General features: G+C 46.8%; 1 protein-coding gene across 5 annotated transcripts in view; it reads left to right on the top strand.

Moving 5' to 3' along the window:
* The window catches only part of VAV3 (vav guanine nucleotide exchange factor 3), a 390975-nt gene that overhangs the window by 149963 nt on the left and 214243 nt on the right, over nucleotides 1-26769 (top strand). The window contains exon 1 of one of the 5 annotated variants that reach the window (XM_057500484.1): nucleotides 1201-1410. The exons of the other annotated variants lie outside the window; for them this stretch is intronic. Within the exon in view, the coding sequence (XP_057356467.1) occupies nucleotides 1360-1410 (51 nt within the window). The 5' untranslated portion in view covers nucleotides 1201-1359. Of the gene's footprint in view, nucleotides 1-1200; nucleotides 1411-26769 lie in introns of those variants that run through there. 5 annotated transcript variants of the gene reach the window in all.

The raw sequence follows: 26769 nt of genomic DNA, 5'->3' as shown, positions 1-26769 counted from the left end.
CTTAATCTCTTGGTTCTTCAGTTTAGCCATTTTAAAAATGAACATAATGATATTATTTTCTTTATAAGGTTGTCACAACCATTTAATAATGTCTGTAAAGTACTCAGCAAAGGGCCTGGCCTGTATGTGTGTGTGAGTGCACATGAATGTGTATACTATGTAATAGTATTCAATTTTTGAGCCCTGTTATTTTTGTTTGGGTGAGGTTAAATTTAAATCTACATAAATATTTATACTTGTAAGTAGAGAAATAACTTGCAGAAATCAAGATGTTTCCTTACAGTGTACTTAGTCACTAGGCAGAAGAAGGAACACAAGCTGACTGGCTCTAGGCTTTGAATAATCGTGGGTCCTGTTGTGTTAAGTGCTTCTCTTGTATTTAATTTGATAGTTCAAGAAGATTTTACATATAAATTCATTATGTCCCCAGATAAACACTATCCCCTGAGTTTCAAACAAATAACGTGGAGATAATTGAGAATTAATTATGATCATACACATTTTTCTTTGACATTTTATTATCCAGGAATTTGTACCCAAGTGTTACAGACCTAACTTACTAATAAAGTTTTCATAATTAGCATGACTACATAATGAGACAGTCCTGGTTTAATAAAAAGTCTCTTGTTGCTTGTTGAATTTTACATGGGCTTTAATTTTACATGGTTGCTTTACTAGTTTATGTTTCCTGTTGACTGGTTAGAATAAAAAGACACAGGAAGTTCCTACTGTTATGACGTTTATATATTCACATGAACTTGAACTACACTATTAAATTACTTTAGGCTTTGAATGTACAGTATTTGTACTTCCATAATACTTAGTGTATTGTAACACCAAAGACATTTTTCTGTAACATGTAGTAAAGGTTTCTATTTTGGCAAAATACAGAAAAGTGACCCAACACTTGTTTTAGCTATGTGACAGTGAATTCAGCAGCTGGTGAGCTTAGGTGCTCTGGATGTTCACGTGGTGTTAGATGCAGCAGAGGGGTCGGCGGACAGTGGGGCAGGGTTAGCATTTGAAGTACTTACACTCCTTGGGAGTCAAGATACCTGAGAATTAAGAAGCACTATAAAGTCAAACCATAATTAAGGGCCCAAATCTAAAAGTACTGGCAGCATTACCTGCTTTTAGCAGATTCAGGTGTCAGATCTGGGTTCAAATCTAGGTTCTGCCATTGGCCTATCATGTTCCTAGAAGTTAACTTGCTCTTAGACTGTTCTTATTTTGAAATGAAAATATTATATGACTCATAGATTAGTTTGTGAGATTAAATGAAACTAAGCACTTAACCTAGTGCCTGATTGTTGTAGGCACTCCATAATTATTTGCTAAATTGAAGAATGGAAACACACCATGCTGATTCTGTTTGACTTCTGGAATTCAGAAAGCTTGTCTAGTATCCAGGTCAGTGGCTTTCAACCCTGACTGCATATTGGAATCACCTGGGGACCTTTTAAAAATTGTAATGCTGTGGCCCCATTGCAGACTTGAGACATATTTTCTGAAGTTAAGATCTAGATGCAGGTGTTTTCAAAAGCTTCTCAAGACATTCAGCCAGGGTTGAAACACATGGGTGTTGGCCACCTGAGAACCATGTATGTGTAATTGTCTATATTATCTTAGTTGAGTATATTCTGAAATGACCCTTGAATGTATTCTGTCTTCTGCATCAAAGGGCCTTGGGGCAGCCCGTGTGCTTTGTCACCTGAACTTCAGTAATCTCTCTTTTCTGAACTCCATTCCACTGTTTCTCTTTTGGTTTATCTATTGAACTGCTGATACAGTTATCTTACCAAACAAATTGGAACCTGTTACTGCCTTCTTTAAAAACCTTGCTAACTCTGTGGCCTAGCAAATGAAGTTCTTACTTTATTAAGGCAACATAGACCAATGCCAGCCTGGGCTGGCCCATCTTAGGATGCAAGGGAAACTGCACTCTTAACTTGTCAAGTTAGATAAATGTGACCAAGGCAGATGGGAAAACCCTTGTTGGGAGGCAGGTTTTGGGAGTCTATGCTTACCCCAATGCAGACTGGCCCTGAAACCTTGGTGAGATTACTTATCTCTGGGAACTTAAAGTTCTTCTCTGGGAGAAAGAACAAGAAGAAACAGGGTTAGAAATAAAGGCAAGAAAGGAATGATTTTAGGCACTTTCTGAATCCATTAAAGCCGCTGTATCAAAATGCCACAGATTAAATGGTTTCAACAACAGAGATATATCTCACTGTCTTGCCAGTGGGTTTCAGCCCCGGGCAAGTTCACTATGGATTCAATGTGACCAAAGAAATTGACAGCAGAACGTTCTTTGGGGTGACAGGGTTTATTACCTGGCTTGTTCTCCGGCGGTAGGTTGAGCACTCATGTCTCTGCCTCCGCCCAGAGCACTGGGCCGAGCTCCCTATATAGTGCAATAATAGATTATTGCATAAAGGTGTGGAAGCAGTAGCCTAGCAACAGGCCAGTTACATCATCAGGTGGTTTATGTTCAGTGAGGATCCTGGCCATAGGAACCCCAACTTCCCCACACTCCACCCCTCCAGGATTCTCACCTTAAAATCTACATGCTTCCAATCTTCTGCAATGGTTCCTGTGCGAGAAAGCTGGAGCACTGGAACCAGATTCCACAATAGCAACAGAGGATAACAACAACTTAGAGATAATAAAAATTAAGATACAGCAACATTTTGATACAGGTAAAAAAAATTATAATAATCCTCAAGCCAGAGGAGGTTCCTATTAACAAAAATTATAATAATCCTCAAACTAGAGGAAGTTCCCAATCAACAAAGACTTTAGGGGTGAAAAGACACATGTTTTAATGCCACAACATAGGCAACTCTTGTCCATCAGGTAGGATGCATGCCAGCGAGTGGTCCTCTGATAGGACTGTAGCAGGAAGGGGGTCCCTTCCAGGTCTAGTATACCATACTTTTACTCCTTTCCCTGTGAGGGTTACTGAAGGGTCTATATATAGTTCTACTGGAGGTGCATGCAGTGGCCATAATGATAAAACAAAACTCCCTGGTAAGATGCTCCTACCTTCTGGCCATTCAGGATATACTACTGTGAACTTTGGTGGCCACTCTGCTGTTATTCCAGGAATACACAGGAGGTCAGCTTCCAGGCCTTGTCCCCAAGGTGCCAGGAGAGCCAGCCATCGTGGGTCCATGTGTTGAAAGGTCCAAGGCCATGTCCACTCAGTGAAGTCTCTGGGGTTCAGTGCAGTTGGTGCTGGCAGCAAGATATTATTCTGGTGGCCAAACCTCAGCTTCAGTGATTCTTCTTTGGTTTGTACTTGCAGTTGTTTAGGGGAGGCAGCCTTATGTGTTAACATGTCTACGGGGCTCAGGGCTCAATTTTGGGGTCTCTCATTCAAATGGCGTAGCACAGTCCATAAGGGACTGACCATCCCCGCAGACTATTGGCATCTGACTTTAGTCCGGATTTTAACAAGCCATTGTGCCTCTCTATCATGCCTGCTGCGGTAGAATTGTATGGCACATGAAACTTCCATTTGATTTCCAGCTGTTGCACCCATTCCTTCAGTGAATGTCCACTAAAATGGGTGCCCTGATCACTCTCAATTACCTGTGGTTGGCCATAGACAGGAAAGAGACACTCCAGCCCTCTTTTGGTCATCTGCTGGACTGCCCAATGGGTAGGAAAAGCAACCAGAAGTCCAGTGGTTGTGTCCACACAAGTCATCACATACTGATATCCTTCCGACACAGGTAGATGCCCAATATAGTCTATCTGCCACCTGACGAGGGGTGTAGGCCCCTTAGCTTTTGTCCCATGTTGCTGTGGAACTCGGTGTAAGTCCCTTTTGGAGCACATGATACACTCCTGCTGGGCTCTACGTACTTCTTTGAAGGTCAAAGGCAAGCCCCACTGACAGGCTACAGCCCACATTGTCTTTTGCCCCACATGTAACAAATGCTGATGTAGCCATTGGGCTAAATCAAAAGCAGGCTTTCCTTCTAAACAAGATATCTGGGTCAATTTATCTGCTTCATCATTTCCTAGGGATGCCAGTGGCAAATGACCTGTCACATGGTATACTGTAATTATTTTAGTCTGACCACAGGCCCATAATTCTTGTCACAATTCTTGCCCCCAGAGGGGTCGGTGACCAACCAGCCAGTTGGCATGGTACCAGGTTGGTAGCCACAGGGTCAAGCCCTGATAAGACAGCCCAGCTGTCAGTGCAGACAACTATAGGGGAGGGCTCCTTGCTGATCACAAGCCACACAGCCTGCAACTCTTCCCTTTGGCTGCTCTTCCCCTCACCATTTTCCATCCATATTGTCTCAGTCTTAGGATGGAAAGCTACAGCCCTCCATTTTGGGGGCTGCCCATGGCTGGAGCCATCTGTGTCCCATGCATCCTCGGGTATAGGGGCTCTTCCCTCCTGATAGGGACTCTCTGCTACTAATGGTTCAAAAGCAAGTTCTTTCTGCTTTTCACTAGTATATGTCACCAGCCCCAATAAGCGTTGGAGTTCTTCACTCAAGGGGCTACTAGAGAGGGCACTGTGCTGCTGTAGGTAAGCACCCCACTTGGCCAGTGTGGGCGTTTGTGCCACACCACTCCTTGGCTTTTTGGTCCAGTCTCGTACCCACCCCAAGATGGGATAGGTGGTTATTACCTTTATCGGGGCCATTCTAGTGATGGGTTCTGTAGCCAGCAAGGTGTGATACACAGCAGCCAGTTGTTTTTCTATCAAAGTGTATTGTACCTCTGTCCCTTTCCAGAGTTGTGACCAGAATCCAACGGGTTGCGAGTTCGTTCAAGCCACTGCCAGAGACCCCAGCCATACCATCTTCAGTCACATGAACATGCAGTTCACAGGGCCTTGATGGGTCATCACACTCAAGGCCTGCATGGCCTTGACTGCCCGTTTTGCTGTAGTAAAGGCAGATGCACATGTCTCATCCCAGTCCCACCTGAGGACCTTTCATACCAACCGGTATAAGGGCTTCAGAATTTGTGCCAAGTGTGGGATAAACACTGTCCAGTAGCCTAGAAGACCCAGAAACTCCTGTAGCAATGCTACAGTTGTGGGGGTAGAAAAGGCCTGGACTTTGTCTATAACTACTTCTGGTATAACTTTGGTCTTACCCGACCAGGTGACCCCCAGTAATTTGACAGACAAACCAGGTCCCTGAACCTTGGTGCTGTTCACAGCCCATCCTTTCTCCTGTAAATGTAGCAGCAGTTTAGGTGCTGCACCTTCTAGATCTGAAAGAGAATCGGACATGAGCATGACATCATCAATATAATGGTACAGCCGTACCATTGGTGGTTTCCCCCATGTACCCAAGTCCTGGGATACAAGTCCATGATAGATGGTGGGGCTGTGGAGGTATCCCTGTGGAAGGACGGTGAAAGTCCATTGCTGTCCTTCTCACGTGAAGGCAAACTGTTCCTGACTTTCCTGTTCAATGTCCATGGAAAAGAAGGCATTAGCAAGATCTACCACATAATGGTATGTTCCTAGTTCATGCCTGAGGGTATCCATCAGGCCTGCAATAGAGGGGACAGCAGCATGCATAGGGGGTATGACTTTATTCAATTCTCTGTAATCCACAGTCATATGCCAGGAGCCATCTGGCTTTTTTACTGGCCACCTGGGGAATTGAAAGGACTATGGGTGGGCTTTATAATACCCACCTTTTCCAGCTCCTGGAGAGTTTCTCCAATCTCTTTATGCCCTCCAGGCAGTTTGTATTGTTTGGTATTAGTCACCACCAAGGCACAGGCAAAGCTATTGGCAGGCACTGAGCATGTCCCCTCAGAACTGCCTTCACCACACGTACTCTCCGTCTGAACTCACCTGCAGTGGTCTGCACCCATAGTCCCTGCAGGATATCAGTCCCCAAAATATACTTAGGGATAGGAAATATATACACAGTATACTCTTTTGGGGGTAGATGCCCTATTCCCAAAGGGATTTGGGCTTTTTTTCACTCTAATAGCCTTTCCCCTGTATCCATCTATGAGAGTGGGGGTCCCGGGGAACCATGCAGGGTTACCATGAATCAGTGAACATTCAGCCCCTGTGTCCACCAGAGCCAGGACACATTGTATGTTCACTGGGGACCAGTGGGTAGCTATTTCAGCATGTGGCCTCCAGACCCCCCCCCCGCCCCGGTCCCTCAGGGCAGATACCTTGACCTTTCCCTCAGTTAAACTGTGTTCCCCAATCACCTTCCTGTGTGGGCTCAAGTGAGGTTGGCTCGCTCCCCAGCAGGAAGTCTTGCAGACACACAGGCCGGACTTGTGGCTCTGTCTCTGACCTCTGCCTCTTTGGTCTTAATGGCTGGAACTGCTGTTCTGGTTTCAGCTGGTGCCATAGCTCTAGTAAGATCCTATTGGACTTCCCATCTAATTTCCTTCTGTCTGCTCCTGCCCATATTAAATCAACCCACATCAGGGTCCTTGTAACCTTCATAGGGCCCTGTAAATTCTTCTTGTGAGTAACAGGTCTTATTTCTTTCTGGATTCTCGTTGCTTCTGCCTCTCCTAAGTCTGCTACTGTACGTGTCACCTTGCTTATGGGCTGCCCTAAGTGAGGGGAAAGAATGGCCACTAGAGACCCAAAGAGGGATGTAGGAGCCATTTGAAGTACAATATTTCTCATCCCAGTAGTGAAAATCTCTTCATCTGGGCCATAATTCTATGGACTATAGATGGCATTTCTTATGCTTAGCTCTCATAGCACCTGTTGGAGCTCAGCATATGTCTGCCATCTAATAGGAGAGGATGGCAGATCACCCGGATTGGGCCACGCAGCATGAAGTGCAGCCATAAGCCAATCGAAGAGGGAGTGACTCCCTGGGGTATGATGTGCATTTTGCAATCACTGCCTCAAGGCAGGCTGCACTGTCAGGGAAGCCAGCTTTCCCATCTCTGATCCCGACAGAACAATTCCATCCACCCCTAAGTTCCACAGATGCAGGAGCCAAGCTGATATTGACTCTGAGGGCTTCTGCCTAAACCGGGAGCCCAAATCTACCAGCTCAGCCTGAGTATAGGGGCGGACCATAGAGTGCTCCACAACCTGGGGAGGAGGCTGCTCCTCTCCTTGGGGAACTCTCGGCTGCTGGGTCTTTATTTTCTTTACAACCACTGGGCATGCTTTCAATACAGGAGGGGCCAGTGCCTCCGGCACCACCCCTTCATCTTTCCCCAGCTCCTCCATTTCTGGGGCTGATGGCACCTTTCTCTCCCCTTCCCAGAGTGCCTCCTCTGCTACAACCTTTACCTTTTCTATTGTACCTTGCAGCAATGCTAGCTCAGTCTTCAGAAGCTCTCTTACCTTCAGCTCAATGCTGCACAGCTGATGTTCTCGTGCCACCTCTGCCTGTGCTTCCCTCAGGAGCTAGTCTTTTTCCTTGATGGTCTCTTCCTCTTTCAGAACACCTGGCAGCGCTGCCATCTTATCGAATAGCACCTTGCTGCTTGTGCTCTCGTATCAATGCCATCTCTTTCTTCAGGGAATCCACAGAGGTTTGCAGCTTGTGTTCTCACGCCACCTCCTCTTGCATCAATGCCATTTCCCTCGTCAGGGAATCCACAGAAGTTTGCAGCTCGTGTTCTCATGCCGCCATTTCTTGGGTCTCCTCTGTAGACTTTTTTAATACTTTGAGAAGCAGCCAACCCACATTCCCCGCTGCCTCCCGGGCACTCTGCTTCTCAAAGGATCTGCTTACTATACCGAGGGCCACCCCTACTGCCTCAGGTGTCACCTCTACTCGCCTCCAGTCCTGGGGTGGGGCCCAGTCCTCTAGGAGGCAAGCCACCTCAGACCACATACCCATTGGGGGATGATCCACTGTCTCCCCATTCACAGGGGCAGCCCGCTTAAACACCCCTCCCATAAGGGCAGCCTGTCCTTTTTCTTGGTCAACAGTGAACCCTGCTGACTACACCAATTGTCTTGCCAATGGATTTCAGCCCTGGGCAAGTTTGCTATGGATTATATGTGACCAAAGAAATTGACAACAGAATGCTCTTTGGGGTGAAAGTGTTTATTACCTGGCTTGTTCTCCTGCAGTAGGTTGAGCACTAGTGTCTCTGCCTCCATCCAGAGCACTGGACCAAGCTCTCTATTTAGCACAATAATAGCTTATTGCCTAAAGGTGTGGAAGTGGTAGCCTAGCAACAGGTCAGTTACATCATCAGGTAGTTTAAATTCAGGGAGGATCCTGGCCATAGGAACCCCAACTTCCCCACACTCACACAGTTCTGGAGGCTGAAAAGTCCAAGATCAGGACTGACAGATTTGGTGTTTGGTGAAAACCTGCTTCCTGACTCATAGATGTCTTTTTGCTGTGTCCTCACCTGATGGAAGAGGGGTGTGAACTCTCTGGGGTCTCTCTTATGAGGACACTCATCCTATTCATGAGGTCCCCGACAGGCAGCACTTCCCAATACCATCATATTAGGGATTAGGTTTCAACATATGACTTTTGAGGGGACACAAACTTTGCCTATAACTCACACTTAAAACATTAATGCTTTCATGTGGAAGAGACTGGGATGGAACACCTCATTACCCCACTAGAAATTCATATCTCAGCTCACATGTCTCTTCCTCAGGGCAGTGTTCCTCTAAGTCCTAGGTGAAGAACTGTCCCTTTTTACACTCTCTAGAGCAGAGTGAGCTATTCCTCCAACTCTCAGCACTTGTGCAATTGTTTCCATGCATCTTTGTGATTATTTGCTTGTCTGTCTCCCAGCTCCACTGAGCACACTGTGGGCAGAGGCTTGTCCAGCTTGTTCAGTGAGAGACCTCTGGGCCCAGCCTGGTCCGTGGTAGGTGATGAATGTCCTGATAACTGACCATCGGATCAACAGACAAGAGGAGATCAGTTGATGTGTATAGACAGCTGCGAATGTGAAGTAGAAAAGGCCTGTGTGGAGGGTGGTTTTCTCCTTCCCCAGGGCTCTCCACTCCCTGTCAGGGTCTTTTAGCTCCCCTTGCTTCCATGGCAGGGGCCATGGGCGTCTGGCAGTGTAGGCCCTCACTCTGGTTCCAAATCAAGCTGTGGCATCCTTGGGGTGTCGTGTTGTTCTTCAGTGGCCACCTGCCTCTGTAAAATGAGGGGTCTGGCTCAACCTGTGCTTCCTCACGGCTCTGCCTCCTCCGATCCCCACGGCTCTGCCTCCTCTGCTTCCACACTCTGAGAGCTCTGACTTGTGCTGCCCAGATCAGCCGCTGTGTACTTGAAATCTGCCCCAGTCTGAATTAGATTAGCTGTAACTGTAAAGTACACACCAGATTTTTCAGATTTAGTATGAGAAAAAAAACCAGTATAAAATGTCTTGATTTGTATCTTGATTACATATTGAAGTGATAATAAAGATATGTTGAATTAAATAAAATATTTGATTAAAATGAATTTCACCTGTTACTTTGTATTTTTTTTGTAAGGTTGCTTCTTGAATTTTTAAGTTATGTAATGTCCACATATTTCTACTGGCCAACCCTAGCCTGGAAACTGTATTTTTCACATAATAAAGACTATATCTGCTTTTTAATTTTTTCAAATATTTATGAAAATGAGCCCTTTCAAACAGTATGAAATGAACAGTGTTAGCAAACCAGCCAGGGCAGAGATGTTGAAGGACTGTCATTTTATTCTCCTGGTCCTCTAGACAACAGTGTAATTTCTGTTAGGTGATTTGAAATATGAGACAACTTCCAAACACTTCATTATTCTCTGGGAGCAGTTCTGAGGTTGGGACTAAAGACAAGGCATCTCCAGGCTGGCGAAAGGGGTGTGTTCTCCGCTGTCGGATCCGTCATGCTGGCTTTGTCTTTTTGTTCCCAGACTCCATGCAATGTCATCCTTTCAAGCGGTAATAGCCATGTGGGTAGCATGCAGGAAGCAGAGGCCTTTGTGAGCCAGTTGTGTGACTTTGAACGTGAGCCAAGTTTGGAAAATGTGTTGACTTTGACCCACCTATAAGATTTGTGGGCAGCTTTGAAAATCCATTAAATTCTCCAAGTCCTTTAACTCTCCCAGTCAGATCACATAAACAACCTCTCTTCTGACCTGATACTACCACACAGGGCACGTCCGTTTAAAGTGAGTTGTGTCAGAGCCACAGTGGGTCCCTGGTGAGCTGGTATGAGCACAGCTGCTCTGCTAGTGTCATTCCTGGAAAGGTGCAGGTAGAAATCAGGGTTTGCCTACAGGACCCACAATTAAATTCTCATTCTTGCTAGTGAACATATTAAAATGGCCACATAATCTTTGTAGATTGTATCTCTACTCTCTGCGTAAAGGCAGGGAATGGAATCATTTGTAAATACATTTTCAAAACTCAAATATTTCTTTTACAGCTGTGTACTAACAATTGAATTTTACTGTTTGCCTACTAAGTTCAACACTCCTTCACTCCAGTGTGAATTTAGGAGAAGCAGTGAATATTTGTGTTCCATTCTGACTTCTTTCTAGAGAATTGTTCTTCCAGACAGCTAACTGCACTAATGAACTCGAGGTTTCATCTGCTTTCATATTTGGGCTTAAAAAGTGTATAAGAGCAGTTGCTTGCAACTCCTTTTTATTTGGCATGAGAAAAGAAACATTGTTGGTCCAGTTTGCTTTATTCTGTCTGCTCTTTAGCATAGGGGTTTTTGTTTTGAAGTCATCTCTCTGAATTACAGTAATGTGAATTCTGTGCTCTGGTATGATTTATACCTGTGGTTCTGGGATCTATTATACCTATGGTCTGGAGCACAGCAGGCAACGCGGTGGGGGAGGGCAGCAGAGTAAGGCTGGGAGGGGACAGGGGAGCATATCAGGCCTATTGAAGCCTCTTGGGTATGCTACATAACAATTGGACCTCTCTGCGAGGGGTAACATTTAAGAATTTTAAGATGGGTGTAGAGGTGATGGTGGTGTGGTCAGATTGGCAGTTTTGAAATGTCATCTAGCCATTATGGCAGCCAAGTAGAAGATGAATTTGAAGTGAGTAAAATTGAAGTTGTGGAGATAAATTGGAAGACTGTTCCAACAGTTGAGGTAAGAGATAGGGCCAGTACTAAGGCAGAGAGAGGCACAGGAAGAAAGAGTTGAATCTGAAAGAGATTTGGATTTAGCTGAATCCAAATGAATTGATAGGATTTAGATCTGGGGTGTAAAGGAAAAGCCTAAGTCTAGAAAGCTTCCTCAGTATCTGGCCAGGTGAAGGAGAGAAGTGAGACCATGGGAATTGGAAGGAGGAGGTGGTTTGAAGAAAAGGTGGTCTATTAGTGGGAGAGGCTGAGTGCGGCCAAGAACACAGACGGAAGACCACAGTGGTGAGGGAATGGCTCATGAGACAAGTGCTGGTCTGTTTGGTTTAGAAAAAATTTGCTTAATAACTTCATCTCTTAGAGCCTGAAAAATATCCACTGTAAATGAAACAAGAAAAATATTATTTAGGAAATGGCAGCTGCCAAAAGCTTTTCAGAGAGGAAGGTGCAAGTGAATCTCCTTTAAATTTCAGTGTCCTCACTGGAATGTGTGAGACGGAGGCGTGGGCCACAGAGTGGTAATTCTCTCCCATGAGGCCTCTGTTAACCTGCAGATAGAGTCTGGGAAATTCCCCATTGCCCTTCAGATGCAGCCCAGGCTCGTCTCTTCTAGAAGCCTTTGGAGGCTTCCCTTCTCTCCCCTTCAGGCTGGGGGCACAGCTGGCCTTACTCTCGCTTCGGGGCTGGTCTGTAAATGTTCTTTGTGATACTACGTCTTGGTTTTCACATAACACCCTTACAGTCTTTGCCAATAGATGATGGGACTTTTGAGACTAGGAAATATATTGTCTCCATTTTGTCACCCACAATGTGTGCAGTAAATCAGATGCTTCTCTCCCTTAGTGAGTGCTCAATAGATGTTCATGGAGTGAATGCAGGAGACTTACAGACAGGGTGGTGAAGCTGAAAGAGTAACATAGCCTGGAGAGAGCAGAAGGGGCCTAGGTCCTGGTCCATTGTGCTGCTATTGGTTCTTTGACCTTGGGCAAGCTAGTTAATTTTTCTGGACCTTACTTTTCCTATAGGCAAGGGAAGAGATTGAGCAGGAATCTAGGAAATCCATGAGTCGTCTTCAAGAGGTCCCTGGATTTCTTAAGATGAAATGCAGAATTGTGTATACTTACACATGTGTGTATTTAATACATACACATAGTTTTGTTTTGTTTTTTTTTCCTAAGAAAAGGACCAAGGGCTTTCATCATACTCTCAAAGGGAGCTGCATCTTAAAAAAACTAAGAAGCACTGAAAAAAATGTGGTAACTCTAGAATTTTTGTATAGGTTGGAGTTGGAAGGTGTGGCCAAATGGTTGAGGGTGAGGATTCATCTGGATGAATTCAACTTGTCTTGAAATTGCTATTAGGTAACAAACATTGTAGTTACATAGATTAAAAAAATTTTTTTTTATTAAGGTATGATTGATATACACTCTTATGAAGGTTTCCCATGAAAAAACAATGTGGTTACTGCATTTACCCATATTATCAAGTCCCCACCCATACCCCAATGCAGTCACTGTCCATCAGTGCAGTAAGATGCCACAGATCCACTATGTGCCTTCTCTGTGGTACACTGTTCTCCCCGTGATCCCCCACACCATGTGTACTAAACGTAATACCCCTCAGTCCCCTTCTAGTTACATAAATTTTTATATTTATTTGGGGCAGTAAGGTGTGGAGGTGATGGACATTGTGGGGAGATATGTGCTAAAGCTTCCCCGAGCCCATCCTTTTGTGCTGTCACTTCTTAGAGCTTTTAAAGTTGTATATAAACTGTCTGTGATTCTGGTTCTTATTATGTGTTATCTTCATGAATTGCCTAGCCATGGGACATTTGTTTTTACTAACATTCACTTTAGCAAGGTCACATATGTGTGTTTTGGGTTTCTTAGAGATATTTTTGTATGCAGGAGTTTATTTATTTTTTTTATATTTGCAGTAACGTTAATTACATGGAAGCAGAAAGTGAAAAAAGAAGAGAGGTTTACCATCCACATCCTCAAAAGACAAGCTTAGCAACTGTTAACAGTTATTAGTAAATACTAGTCATCATTACTAGAACAGAGGTACAACCTCCTTTATTAAATATATGCACACCTATCAGAAGGATTTCTTCTACATCCTATAATAACTTGAAGTAGACATCACATTTTATTTTCTGAAGTGTTCTGCAAAGACCAAATCTTACTTTACCAACAATGATGGCATAGGAAATAGCAGCAGCAAGTATAGGATGTTCTTCTATGTGCATTTCATAGATGCAGGCTTATAGGAAGGGAACTGAGGCACAGAGCATCTGCATGACTACCTGCCACCCAGCTAGTGAGAGGTGGACCTAGAAAACCTGAGTCTTAAGTTTGTGCTTCTAACCGTATGACTTTTCTAAAGGGAGGTTCTTTTTCTCTAAGTTTATTAAAAAATAAATAAGCTTTATTTTTGAAATCTCAAAAATAGTAAGTACAAATAATCCTTGTATTTATGATCATTACGATTGCCTGCACGAACTATAATTTGGACCCACTTAACCTATATGGATAGTCTAATCTTTTGAACAGTGTATATTCATTTCCCATAATCTTTGAAAGGAAAAGAGGGGATGTGAACTCAACAGTCCAAGCAGGTTTATTGCTAAACCTGAGAGGGACCCCTCTGTCCTGGCCAGCAGAACAAAGAAGGTGTCTTACAGGCTAAGAGGCTTTTTATGGCCAGGGCTTTGGCGGGCTCTTGGAGGGGAGGGATCAGGGCTTGCTGACGTGTCCTCTGGAGGATGCTTTTAGCCTAGGTAAGATGACACGTAGGTAGGTCTCTCTGAGATGGTGGGTGGGCTTATTCAAAAAGGTGGTCCCTCTGTCTGGATTCTATCATTCTTGATATGGAAATTAAGTTTAGTTCATCTTATCTGGCTTACTCCTTTGCTTTGCCCGTAGAGGAGGTGCTAGAAACATTTTATATGGCATCGGACGATATCCAAAGCAACAACCAGTTGTTTTAGGAAATATCTAAAACATATTGCTAGATATGAAACTAAGCTGCAGTGTATCCCAACTGGGAAATTTGCTGTGTGAAATTACAATAACAAAGAAAATTAATATAATTAGTTCTGTTGGTTTCCTAGGAGAGTTAAGGTGAAGTATATTGCTAATCTGAAATTCGCCATCTGGTCAGGTTTAGCATTAGGCCTTGTTGTCAGAGAATGTGGTGTCTGGGGTGCCTGGGTTACAGTGGCCTCTGGACTTGCTTTGGGCTGCACATGCTCTAGTTGACAGGCCTGTGCTTCCATCTTACTTAGCTAGCACCGAGCCCACACTCCCGATTGTGTCCTCTGGGACTTGGGTTTTCCTCCACGGCCCCACAGGTTACTTGCTCTGAGCATGCGGGAACCTGATGCAGCATCCCTGCCCCAGCTTCTGCTGCTACATGGTAACTTCATGCCCGGGGATGCTGTGGACCCTTCTGGAAGTGTAAGCTTGTTTTGCACTTGGGGCTCCAGCCGGCAGCCCTCTGAGTGCCCTTGCAGAGCCAACCTCCCTGTGAGATCACTTCCCCAGGAACTCCCACTGAATCCAGCTCCCTGTTCCAGAATCTTAATATCCATTCCCATTGGGTCAGGGAGAGAGTTAAGAGGTAAACTTAAGAACAGAGAACTCAAGGCGATAAATCCATAATTAATCATTACTTTTTGGCAGACCTGTGTGCTGGGCCTCCACTTATTCTCTACCACCGGCCATAGCTTCCTTAGCTCAAGACCTCACAAAGTAACTGCTTCAAGGATGACTTGTTTTAATTACAAATGACAATTGCAAAAGCACTAATGTGCCTGATAAGCAGAGAGTGAGAATATGCCAGAAGATCTCATGAAGTGAGTAGTTAAAATGGGTAGCTTTATTAGCATACAGTGTTGCCATTCTCTTCCTGAAAACTTTTTTATTTCACAGTTTTTAAACTGACTAATGGGGAAGGTAAAAATAAAGAGCTCAAACTAAATAAAAATCATCATTAGGGGAAAATTTTTGATGGGAGGGTTTGCTACTCTTTATGTTGTCTCTAGGTTTGAGGAGATAGGCAACTCTTTTTTACACTTAATATTTAATTTTCATAATGGGCTTCTTTTTCAATTATTCATTCATTCCCCACTTGTGCCAGTCTGAGCTCTTTACATATTTTTACACATATTGTTTCACAACAGTTTTGCAAGGTAAGTATTAGTCATTTATTTGTTTGAGCAACAAAAATTTTTGTGTTAAGTAGTTGTTACGGGACTGTTTGTGAGCTAGGTGATGGGAACAGAAGAGCGAGAAACAATCTGGTTGCCCTGCCTGAAGGTATTTTCCATTGTCTGGTGGCAGAGAAATAAACAGGTCATTAGAATGCCTTGTTATGTTCTGATACACTCCTCAGGGGTGTAAGGTCTGTGCAGACTTTGTGAAGAGCAATGGTCTTTTTTTTTGACCTTGTCATTCCATTTACGAATCTTTCCTATAGAAATTCCTGCACACAACTGAAAAAATACTTGCCACGGATGGTAATTGCAGCATTGTTCTGGTAGCAAAATGTTGAAAGAGCCCATTTTGGGCGCTTGGAGGAAGAACGGCTAAGTCATCGTGTTATATGCTGGAATGTTATGCCACTTTGAAATGAACGCAGACAGTTACGTCTATGTGACACAACTGACTGTGATACATTGTTAAATGATAGAAGCATGTCGCGGACAAATCTGTCTTGTTAGGGTCCAGGACTCCGGGGTTTCCCCAGAGAGCAAACCACACGGACATGGAGATGTAAATCCAAGCAAAGTCTTTATTCAGCCAGCTAGCTGGGGCCGACAGCACCTCCCCTGACACGCAGGCTGAGTCCGAGCTGCCGACCCCTAGGCAACTTTAGGTAGGGATTATATAGGGTTTTGACAGCCGTTTCACCAAAGCCCGTGCATTTCTACAACCAATAATTTTAAAACACATTCTATATATTCTATATTTTAACCAATGGAGTTGAAACGAGAATGCCCCGGTTACCTAACCGCTCCCCGTAATCTCCAGCTCACACAAGCATGTCTTCGTGACTTATCACGGGTTATGTCCCGAGGCTACTGCCCACCTCTGGTTATCTAACTTAGGGCAGGCGTGTTAGCTTCGGGCAGTTTCTACGAAAACTGGGTGGCTCTTGCTCTAGGGTTTAGCTAGGTTTTATTAGTTCTTTTTCCTGACTTTTGCTGCTCTTTGCACTTCTTTACATTCCCCCCTTTTGTTGATCAGACTGAGGAATCTTCCACAGTGGCACCTAGGGCCTGATACTTTTGATGAAGGACTAGAAGTTGGACGGTGTTAACCCTTTCCCGTACAAACCTAAGCAGCCTGTTTATTATGCACAGACCGATTGTAAGCAACAACAACAGGATGACTAATGGCCCCGCAATGGCCGAGAGGAGGGTAGCGAACCAAGGCTTGTATTTGAACCAAGACTCAAACCAGCTTTCATTACTTTCATATTCTTTACGCCTCTTCTCTAGATCCGTTTTTAGTTTGGCTAAGGAATCTCTGACTGCACCTGTCTTATCTACATAGAAACAGCACTCTTCCTTTAGGGCTGCACACAGTCCACCTTCCTTTAAAAACAAGAGGTCCAGGCCCCTTCGGTTTTGTAGGACCACCTCTGACAAGGAGGTGAGGGATTGCTCCAGGTCTGATATTGACTGTCGGAGTTGTTCTAGGTCCCTGTCGACTGCCAGCCTCAGGGCTGTGAGCCCTTTTTCCCGAGTTACAAGGGCTGTGACCCCAGTGCCTGCCCCTGCTATCCCTAGGGAGAAGAGGGTCCCAATGGTCAGGGCGGTAACAACCTCCCTCTTGCTCCGGTGGGAGTTCGGCCTTTCTTCCCAATAAGAAAGGAGAGATTCATGAGAATGATACATTAGGCGAGGTAGAATGGCCACCAGCACACAAAACTCACTGTTAGCATTGAACACAGAGGTGGATAGGGCCGGAGTGAGGCCTGTCTTTGAGCAGAGCCACCAGCCCGAGGAGGGTATAATCCACTTTTCCTGCTCCCACGTGGTGTAAGCGTAGGAAGAGCATAACTGGCCCTGGGCCGTCGAGACTGCCTACACACGTACCAGCGACTGAAACCTGAACGATCTTAAGTCCCCACGGTTTCCCGTCCCAGTAAGTGGGATGGGAGTTGCTGATAGTGTAGGAGCCATTTATCCCGATTGCCTCATAGAAGGGGGGTGAACCTGGGTAGCATAGCCAACAGGGATCGGTGAGGGAGGGAGTGGTGTGGTTAAGAGTCTCTGCTACTGCCTGCACCATTTCCCACATGGGGTTATCTGACCCGGAGGGACCCAGACCCGGTCCTCTTGTGGGCTCTGGAATCAGGGCTACAGCACCTACTGGAACCAGGGCTACGGCTACCAGCAGGGCTATGGGCCAGGCTATGGCGGCTCCGATGACTTGTCCCATGGCTATTACGGCTACGGCCCCGGCTACTACTACAGGTGGGTCCGGGGCATGTGTTCCGGCAGTTGGCCGGTGGATGTGGTCGTCGGTGCCCGCCAGGGCGCCCCTCGGGGAGCTGAGCCGGGCGTGAGGCGCAGGCGTACGTCCGGTCGACATTTTCTCGTCCCTTTGGCCCAGGCCCTTGTCCTGGATCAAAGGTGTCTGGGGATGTATAACCGGGTTGGGACCTACGGCGGTGCTGGGAGTTGACACGGCTAATTTGATGGTGAGGATTGAGCCTTCATGTTCCCCATGTCCCCCATATTTATAGTACTTTATCCCCCATTTTAGTCCTTTTATCCAACGCAATACCTCAGTCTTTTTGCCCGTCTCGGTGAATTGAATTCGTACCCAATCCTGGTCCCTTCGGTCACAAGCCTTGTCCATAGGCATGTGACGAGGGATGCCCTGGTTGACATAAGAAAATTTGACAGCATTCTTTTTTGTAACTGGCCGACTCTGATCCCCATCGTTCGAGGTCACACAGTCCCCTATGTTGGCACACCAGAAGGGCCCCCACCCACATGACTCTCCTTTACCTGCTTCTGGGCAAACATAAAATCCATGGGAGCGAGCCAAGTTTTGAGGGACGTTGGGCTGCCCCCAAAGGGTTCGGTAACCTTGGTTGATCCGTCGAAGGCAGAAAAACAGGTCAGGCCACCAGGTTCCGAGTGGCGCAGTGTGTTCTGTGGTACTGATGACCTCCCCAGTTGCACCGTTAACCAGCATCCAGGTCAGGTCCCATGGCTGAGGGGGGTTGGTGCCTTCGAGCGTGGTTCCCTTGAAGGTCCATATTAAGGTGCTTATCAGCAGGATCCCCTTCATCTTCGGCTTAGGTGTAGTTTTAGGGGATTCGCAGGATGCTGCTGCACCTTCCACTCTTCCTTGCGGGTGCCTGGATCTTTATGAGGCAGGACCTTCCGAATGTGGGTGTGATGCACCCAGGGAGCGATACCATCAACCTTGAGAGCAGTGGGGGTGGTAAACAATACAACATAAGGTCCCTTCCACCTGGGCTCAAGAGTCCTCACTTGGTGTCTCTTGACCCATACCATATCCCCTGGGACTATGCCATGTTCCAGGCTCGGAATTTTCCCGCCCTTGTAATATGCTCTGATCAGGGGCCAGATTTCCTGCTGCACTTTAGCAAGAGCTTGCAACACATTCAGATAGTCAGGGGCCGGGTCCTCTGCACCGGGAAGCTGCACTCGCCGAGTTATGGGTGGAGGGGCCCCATACATTATCTCAAATGGAGTTAAACTATGTACATAGGGGGAGTTCTGAGTGCGGAAGATGGCTAAGGGAAGGAGGGTCACCCAGTCCCCGCCAGTCTCCAATACCAATTTAGAAAGGGTCTCCTTCAAGGTCCGATTCATTCTCTCTACCTGCCCAGAGCTTTGTGGGTTGTAAGCACAATGTAACTTCCAATCCACCCCCAAAGCCAGGGCTAGTCCCTGCAGGACTTTGCTAATGAAAGCCGGGCCGTTATTGGAACCTATGGCTTCAGGGACCCCATATCTGGGGACTATCTCTTCAATTATTTTTTTTTGCTACCACCTGGCTGGTCTCATGCTTGGTTGGGAAAGCCTCCACCCACCCCGAGAAGGTATCCACCATAACCAGCAAATACTTATATCCATACTTCCCTGGTTTTACTTCGGTGAAGTCTATTTCCCAATTCCTCCCTGGAGCCCTCCCCCTTTCCCGAGTACCTGCCAGGTGCAGCTCTCTTGGGGCTGGTCTTAGCATTGCACAGCTACTACATTCTTTCGTGATCTGACGAGCTGCCTCATTCTGGTGGGGAAACACCAACTGTGCAGACTGGAAAAGGCTGATCAGCTTTTTCCAGCCTAGATGGGTGGACTTATGCAGATTAGCAAGCATATACTGTCCTAATGCTTCTGGCAGAATCAATCTACCTTCTTGGTCCCTACCCCAATTTCCTTCCCCAAACACTTTCCCCAAGACTTGTTTCCTAATCCACTCAAGGTCATGAGGGGAATACTCAGGTTTGGGTGGCAGGGCCGGCAGTTCAGGTATGGGTATCTCGAGGGCTGCAAGTATAAGGGAGTCCGAGAGGGCCGCCCTCCTAGCTTCCGCATCAGCATGGTTGTTGCCGATGGCCTCAGGTGTCTTCTTTGGTTGGTGGCCCGGTACATGTATAACTGCTACCGCCTTTGGTTTTTTGATAGCGGCTAGTAGTCTTTGGACTTCTTGTAGATTCCTCAGTTCCTTTCCTTCCGCGGAACGGAATCCTCTTTCTCGGTAGATGGCACCGTGGACGTGGACAGTGCCAAAAGCATACCTGCTATCTGTGTAGATGTTGGCCCGCTTGCCTTCGGCTCTTTTCAGGGCCTCAGTGAGAGCAGTAAGTTCCGCCTTCTGTGCTGAGGTGCCAGGGGGCAGAGCTGCGCTCCAGACAACTTCCCCTTCGTGGGTCACTACCGCTGCCCCTGCTCTCCTGACCCCTTCCTGCACAAAGCTGCTCCCATCTGTGTACCAATTTAGCTCACGGTTCGATAACAGTGTGTCTTTCAGGTCTGCTCGCACCTGTATAATTTTGGAAAGGATGTCTCTACAGTCATGGATGGGGGTTGACAGATCTGGGTCCGGCAGAAGGGTGGCAGGATTTAGGGTCACCGAGTCAGAGAAGACAATTCGTGGAGAATCTATTAGGAGCCCTTGGTAGTGGGTGAGTCTTGTATTCGTCATCCATTTTCCTGGAGGATGCCTGAGGATCCCCTCTACAGTATGTGGGGTTGTTACCCTCAGGTTCTGGCCAAAAGTCAGCTTGTCTGCCTCTTTCACTAGTAGAGTGATGGCTGCTAGGATACGCAGACAAGGTGGCCACCCAGAGGCCACTGGGTCCAGCCACTTGGACAAATAGGCCACAGGTCTCTTCCACGGGCCCAGCTGCTGAGCCAGGACTCCTTTAGCCACTCCCTTCTTTTCATCTACAAACAGGATGAAGGGTTTTTCTGGGTCTGGCAGAGATAGGGCGGGGGCCCAGAGGAGAGCTTCTTTCAGTCTGTCAAAAGCCTCTTGTTGTTCCTGACTCCATTGCCAGCCCAGCCCTTCTTTGGTCGCCTCATATAGCGGTCGGGCTATTTCTGCGTATCCTGGAATCCAGCTGCAGAACCCGGCTGAGCCAAGAAATTCCCTCACTCCCCGGGGTGAGGAAGGGATGGGGATAGTCAGGATAGTTTGTTTCATGGCCTGCGTTAGCCACCTGGCTCCATTAGATATTTTGTACCCCAGGTAGATCACTGACCTTTGACAGATGTGGGCTTTCTTGGCGCTGGCTCGCTATCCCAGTTCGCCTAGTTCAGCCAACAAGTTCCCTGTGGCCTGTTTGCACTCCTCATGGGTTTCTGTGGCCAGCAACAGGTCATCCACATACTGCAGCAGTGTCACGCGGGGGTGGCTCCTGCGAAAGGGCTCCAGGTCCTGGCTTAGGGCTTCATTGAATAAGGTGGGAGAGTTCTTGAAGCCCTGTGGCAGTCTAGTCCAGGTAAGTTGCCCATTTCTTCCTCCCCCTGGTTCCTGCCACTCAAAGGCAAACAAAGGCTGACTAACTTCAGAGAGTGGGATACTGAAGAAGGCATCTTTCAGGTCCAGAGTAGTATACCACACATGTGAGGGTGGCAGGTGGCTGAGTAGGGTGTAAGGGTTGGGCACTGTAGGGTGGATGTCTTCTATTCTCTCATTGACCTTTCGCAAGTCCTGCACCAGTCTATAATCCCCACTGCCAGGCTTCCTTACTGGAAGCAGGGGCGTATTCCATGCGGATTGGCAGGGTTTAAGGATTCCTGTCTCCAACAGTCTGTGGATATGGGGTGCTATCCCTTTCCTAGCCTCTTCCGGTATTGGATACTGCCAGACTCGGATGGGCAGGGCCGCGGCTTTGAGTTGAACAACAACTGGGGGCAGATGTTTGGCGAGACCGATTCCTCCGGTTTCGGCCCATGCGGAAGGGAACCTCTGCAACCAAAAGTCAATTTCTCCCTGTTCTCCCTGGCCCCCCTCTTCTTGATCCACCTGAAACAGGTGATGTTCATCGGCCAGGGATAGAGTCAACACATGTACCAGTTGTAAGGGCTGCCCTTCTTTGTCCATGATCTTTATCCCCTCGGGTTCAAAATGGATGTGCGCCCCGACCTTGGTTAGTAAGTCTCTGCCCAGCAACGGTGCGGGGCTCTTGGGTACAACCAGAAATGAGTGAGCGACCTGATGCCTTCCTAGGTCCACTTTTCTGTTAGTAGTCCAGGCACATCTCTTGGACCCTGTTGCTCCTTGGACTATACTTGTGCGTCCTGGGTTTAGGGGACCATGGGCTTGGGCTTGGTTGAGAACTGAATACTGTGCCCCAATACCTACCATGAACCCAGTGGGAGTCCCCTCCACGCACAGGGTTACCCAGGACTCGGGGAGGGGTGCCAAGTCCCGTCCCCGTCAATTCTCCTCTCCTAGGTGTAGGGTCTTAATGGGGTTCCCTCCGCCTTGTTCCCTCCTTTTGGGGCACTCCCTCTTCCAATGCCCATATCTCTTACACAGGGCGCATTGATCTCGTCCTAGTCGGGATTGGCGGGGCCCCATTCTTCGAGGTGATCTAGGGCTCTCCTTCACCCCGGCCAGGAATATCCTGGCCATCTCCTCCCTCTGCTTCTTATTCTCCCTCCTCTGAAATTCTCTGTCTTCTTTCCTATTTTTCTCCTGCATTATCCATTTCTCTTTCCTCAGCCTTTCCTCTCTGTCTTCTGGAGTTTCCCTAGCATTGAAGACCTTCTCCGCTTGCTGCAGCATTTCTCTAATAGATATTTCCCCCAGGTCATCCCGCTTGTGGAGTTTCCTCCGGATATTGGGGGCTGCCTGGTTGATGAATGAAAGGACTACAGCTGATCTATGTTCCTCTGCTTCTGGGTTTATGGGGGTATATTGCCTGTAAGCATCAAACAGCCTTTCCAGATACGTGGCCGGGCTTTCCATTTCCCCCTGAACAATAGTTTTTACCTTAGCCAGGTTAGTGGGCCGCCTGGCGGCCGCCTGGAAACCACTCATCAAAGTCTGGCGGTAGACCCGGAGATGCTCCCTACCTTCTGCAGTCCCGAAGTCCCAATTCGGGTGCGCAAGTGAGAACGCCTCGTCGATGATGGGCTGGAGGGTAGTGGGTCTTCCATTTTCTCCGAGGACATTTTTCCTGGCCTCATTGAGGATACGCTCTCGCTCTTCCGTTGTGAAGAGGGTGCGGAGCAATTGCTGGCAGTCGTCCCATGTGGGACAATGGGTAAACATAATGGACTCCACCAGACCTATAAGACACTTGGGGTCCTCCGGGAAGGGAGGGTTCTGAGTCCTCCAATTATAGAGGTCACTAGATGAAAAAGGCCAGTACTGATATTGTTGAGCTCTGTCCGGACTGCCTGCACCGATGGCATGCACAGGCAGGACTGGCACTGCTCCTTCTGAGGTGGAGGAGGGAGCCTCCCCTTCTTGTTCCCTGGCCCCCCGAGGCCTTAACTGCATTCCTCCCACTCTCCCTGGCCTCCTGTCTTCTCTTGCTGAAGAATCTGGAGAAGCTGTGGCCGCCTGGTCCCTGCTGGGCTCCTCAACCTCGTTTTCTACCCCCCCGGTGGCTTCACCCCATTCCTCCCTCGGAGCTGCATATGGGGGTGGCCGCTCAATTGGCAGAGGGGTGTAGAGGGGAGAACTGTCCAGGAGAACGGGCGGCGCACTTAGGGTTCTGGCCCTGCGATCAGAGGGCTTTAAATCTTCCCAGGCAACTAGGACGGAGGTCTTTAGTGGGTCGGTGTGAGGTTTCCCCACCAAAAAGGGCCTCAGCCAGGAAGGGGGATTCTCGGCCAAATTTTCCCAGACAAGAATATAGGGAAGTTGGTCGGGGTGGCCCTCAGGGTCTGGCTGGGAGATAATGGCTTTGACTTTGCTGATAAGGTCCAAGGAAAGAGACCCCTGCATCGGCCAGCCTACTCCAAAGGAAGACCACTTGGCCGAGCAAAGGGTGTCGAGCTTACCTTTCTTGATGCTAAGACCCATATTTAAGGCCTGTTCCTTGACCTTCGGAAAATGAGAAAGGATCAGACCTTTAGGAGCAGCCTGAGTTTGGCCCATAGTGAGGAAGACAAAGGTGAAGGATAGAGATGCCACTTAAAACAAGATGACTGGTGTATGTGCTTGTGAACGGGTGCCTGTCGTGGCACAGTTTTTTTTCTTCTGCGGGGGATGCGAATTTATCTGGGATTCACGGCTGTGACCCCCTTATCCTGTCATGGGAGTCTTCTAGCGGCGGGTGCCCTAATGGCTCTTAATTGCCCGACCCATGCCCGCGGGGAATGATTTAGTGGCAGAAAGGAGGAACGGAAAGAACAGGAGAACCTCAGAATAGGGGAAACTTAAAATGAAAAGCGCAGAAAGAAATATAAACCAAAACACAATAAAACAAGCAACAATAACACTAAACACACACACCACATCTGATCGCACTCGCTCGGACCAGTCCTTCTCTCACTCTGGTGCGCACCACACTCACCACTTTCAGGATCCTCAAAAACTCTCGTGATTCTCCCGAAAGGCGTCCACTCGGACTGCCACAGGGTGACGAGCTCGATATTTTCCTCCTCGGGCGCCAGGTTCCTGCCGATCGGACTTGCCTTCCCAAGGCCGAGTCACTCGGACCCCAGGGCCAGGATTGGTTACCTGGACTTCACCCAGGGTTGCTAACCTGGGGGCCGGGACTACCAACCCGGACTTCCTCACTCGGGGTCGCTAACCCGAGACCATACACAGGATGGCGACTCCCGCTTTATAATGGGTTTATGCAGACACGAGGGGGCGACCCTTGAATTACACTGCCCCATCCGGACAATTAGACCTTGCCTCCAGCTGTCCTTTGTTCTCAGGGAAGCCGCTCGGATCCCGTACGAGCCCCCGAAATGTTAGGGTCCAGGACTCCGGGGTTTCCCCAGAGAGCAAACCACACGGACACGGAGATGTAAATCCAAGCAAAGTCTTTATTCAGCCAGCTAGCTGGGGCCGACAGCACCTCCCCTGACACGCAGGCCGAGTCCGAGCTGCCGACCCCTAGGCAACTTTAGGTAGGGATTATATAGGGTTTTGACGGCCGTTGCACCAAAGCCCGTGCATTTCTACAACCAATAATTTTAAAACACATTCTATATATTCTATATTTTAACCAATGGAGTTGAAACGAGAACGCCCCGGTTACCTAACCGCTTCCCGTAATCTCCAGCTCACACAAGCGTGTCTACGTGACTTATCATGGGTTATGTCCCGAGGCTACTGCCCACCTCTGGTTATCTAACTTAGGGCAGGCGTGTTAGCTTCGGGCAGTTTCTACGAAAACTGGGTGGCTCTTGCTCTAGGGTTTAGCTAGGTTTTATTAGTTCTTTTTCCTGACTTTTGCTGCTCTTTGCACTTCTTTACAGTCTAAAAGGAACACAGCACCTGAAAATAATAATCATAAAGAAAAGGAAAAAGATCTCCAAGTCACATTATATTCTTAGCTCTGGTTCCCTTTAGGCAGAAGGTGGAAGAGATGGGGGGAGACAACTTCTGTGTATTACTGTATTATTTCATTTTGACGGAATAAACATGAGTCCTTTTGAAATATTTTAAACAGCAAATAATTTCTTAAATAAGATGATAGGGCAAAGTTATGCCTAGAGTCCTGTGGGGACAAAGGGTATGGACCAGAGGTGGGAGACGTCCAGAGAAGGCGCTGAGGAGGGAACAGCCTGGTTGAGCTCAGGATGTATGTGGTCAGCCATGTAGAGGGACATAGAAAAGATGAGTGCCTCCTACTTGGAAGCGTCCAGAGGCTTTCAGGTAGGCAGCGCGGGGTTGGCTACCTCTGTGCTCTCTTATGTTGTGCATATGGTACTGAATTCTCTTCCCTTAGGCTCCACCGTGCATCAGCCACCATCCTTATCACATTTCACGTTTCTACCTCTTTTCTATCTCTGCTGCTGGCTTCATTAAGACTTCTCATTTCTCATCTGGATGATTGAGGAAACCTTGTTCCCCCTTCCCCCACCCCAGATGGGTCTACTGGTCCCTCTATACCCCAGGTCCTACCCTGGTCTGTCCTTTACTGTGCTGACTGATTTTATAAAAATGCAGTTTTGACCTTGCTATCTTCTTTTTTAAGGTTTTTCAATGATCCTTCATAGATTCTGGGATCTAGTCCATCCTTGTAAAGCAGGTCTGCAGAAGCCCTGCCCTCCTCTCACTAAGTATTTATTTATGTTACCTGGAATTATTTTCATTTATTTATAAATGCTACTCTTCTTATCAAACAAGGGATGAACATAAGAAAATCCACGATGTGGATTTATGTGTTGGTTTATTGGCCTATTAACTTGCAAATAATTTCATATTCTTTTGAGGTAACAAATTAGAAATCAATGTTTCAGGTAAAAAGTCTTCTTACTGCCTTTAGATATCCATTCAAGAATATTTACAAAAGAAAATGTTTCTAATGGCAGGAGAATCTGGCATTAATTTATACACTTGTCTATCCAAAGCCAGATAAACTCTACCTTTATAGAATACACACCATTCTAAAAACATTGCATTGACTAAAAAGCCTTTATTTGCTTTGGCTTAATTTAGAATTAATGGATGGACTCAACGTACCATAAAATGGACACAAAGCTGAGTGATAACCTGAGAGGTTCACTTTGAGACATTTTAATCTTCTATCTTTCTCTTCCACTGAATGTGTATCTTTGTTATTTTTCAATTACTGAATGGCGATAACTAGTACTTTTAAATAAACAGTAGGAGTTGGTTTCATGTTGCTGATTTTCAGGAATATTTGTTCTTTATAAAACACATTCAATGCAGGACTAAAGTAATATATTATCTTCTGGCTCCCTCTGGTGGACAACTAACACAAACCAATCAAACTACAGTCTGCATGGGGATGAATGGGATAGCTCTGGTTATTGGTGGGAAAAGGCATCTTTATCTTGTGGATACATCATTATTATTATTGAAAATATCCCCAAAGCATAAAATACATTCCTATTAAAATATAGTGAAATACACAGCAGTAGTAAAATACATAGGAATAGTAATGCTGTTGCTATTTTTCTTCTTACTAGGTAGTGACAATGTGCAGGTCACAGTGTAAAATAGAATCAGAGGCAGATTTCACCCCCTAGCTTGAAAACAGTGCCACATCAGAATAAGGCTGATGTTAAAAATTAAAAA

Source organism: Manis pentadactyla, chromosome 4 (assembly GCF_030020395.1).
Source record: "Manis pentadactyla isolate mManPen7 chromosome 4, mManPen7.hap1, whole genome shotgun sequence".
NCBI classification, from domain to species: domain Eukaryota; kingdom Metazoa; phylum Chordata; class Mammalia; order Pholidota; family Manidae; genus Manis; species Manis pentadactyla.
Note: the sequence above shows the minus strand (reverse complement) of the source record. Positions and strands in the feature narration are given on the sequence as shown.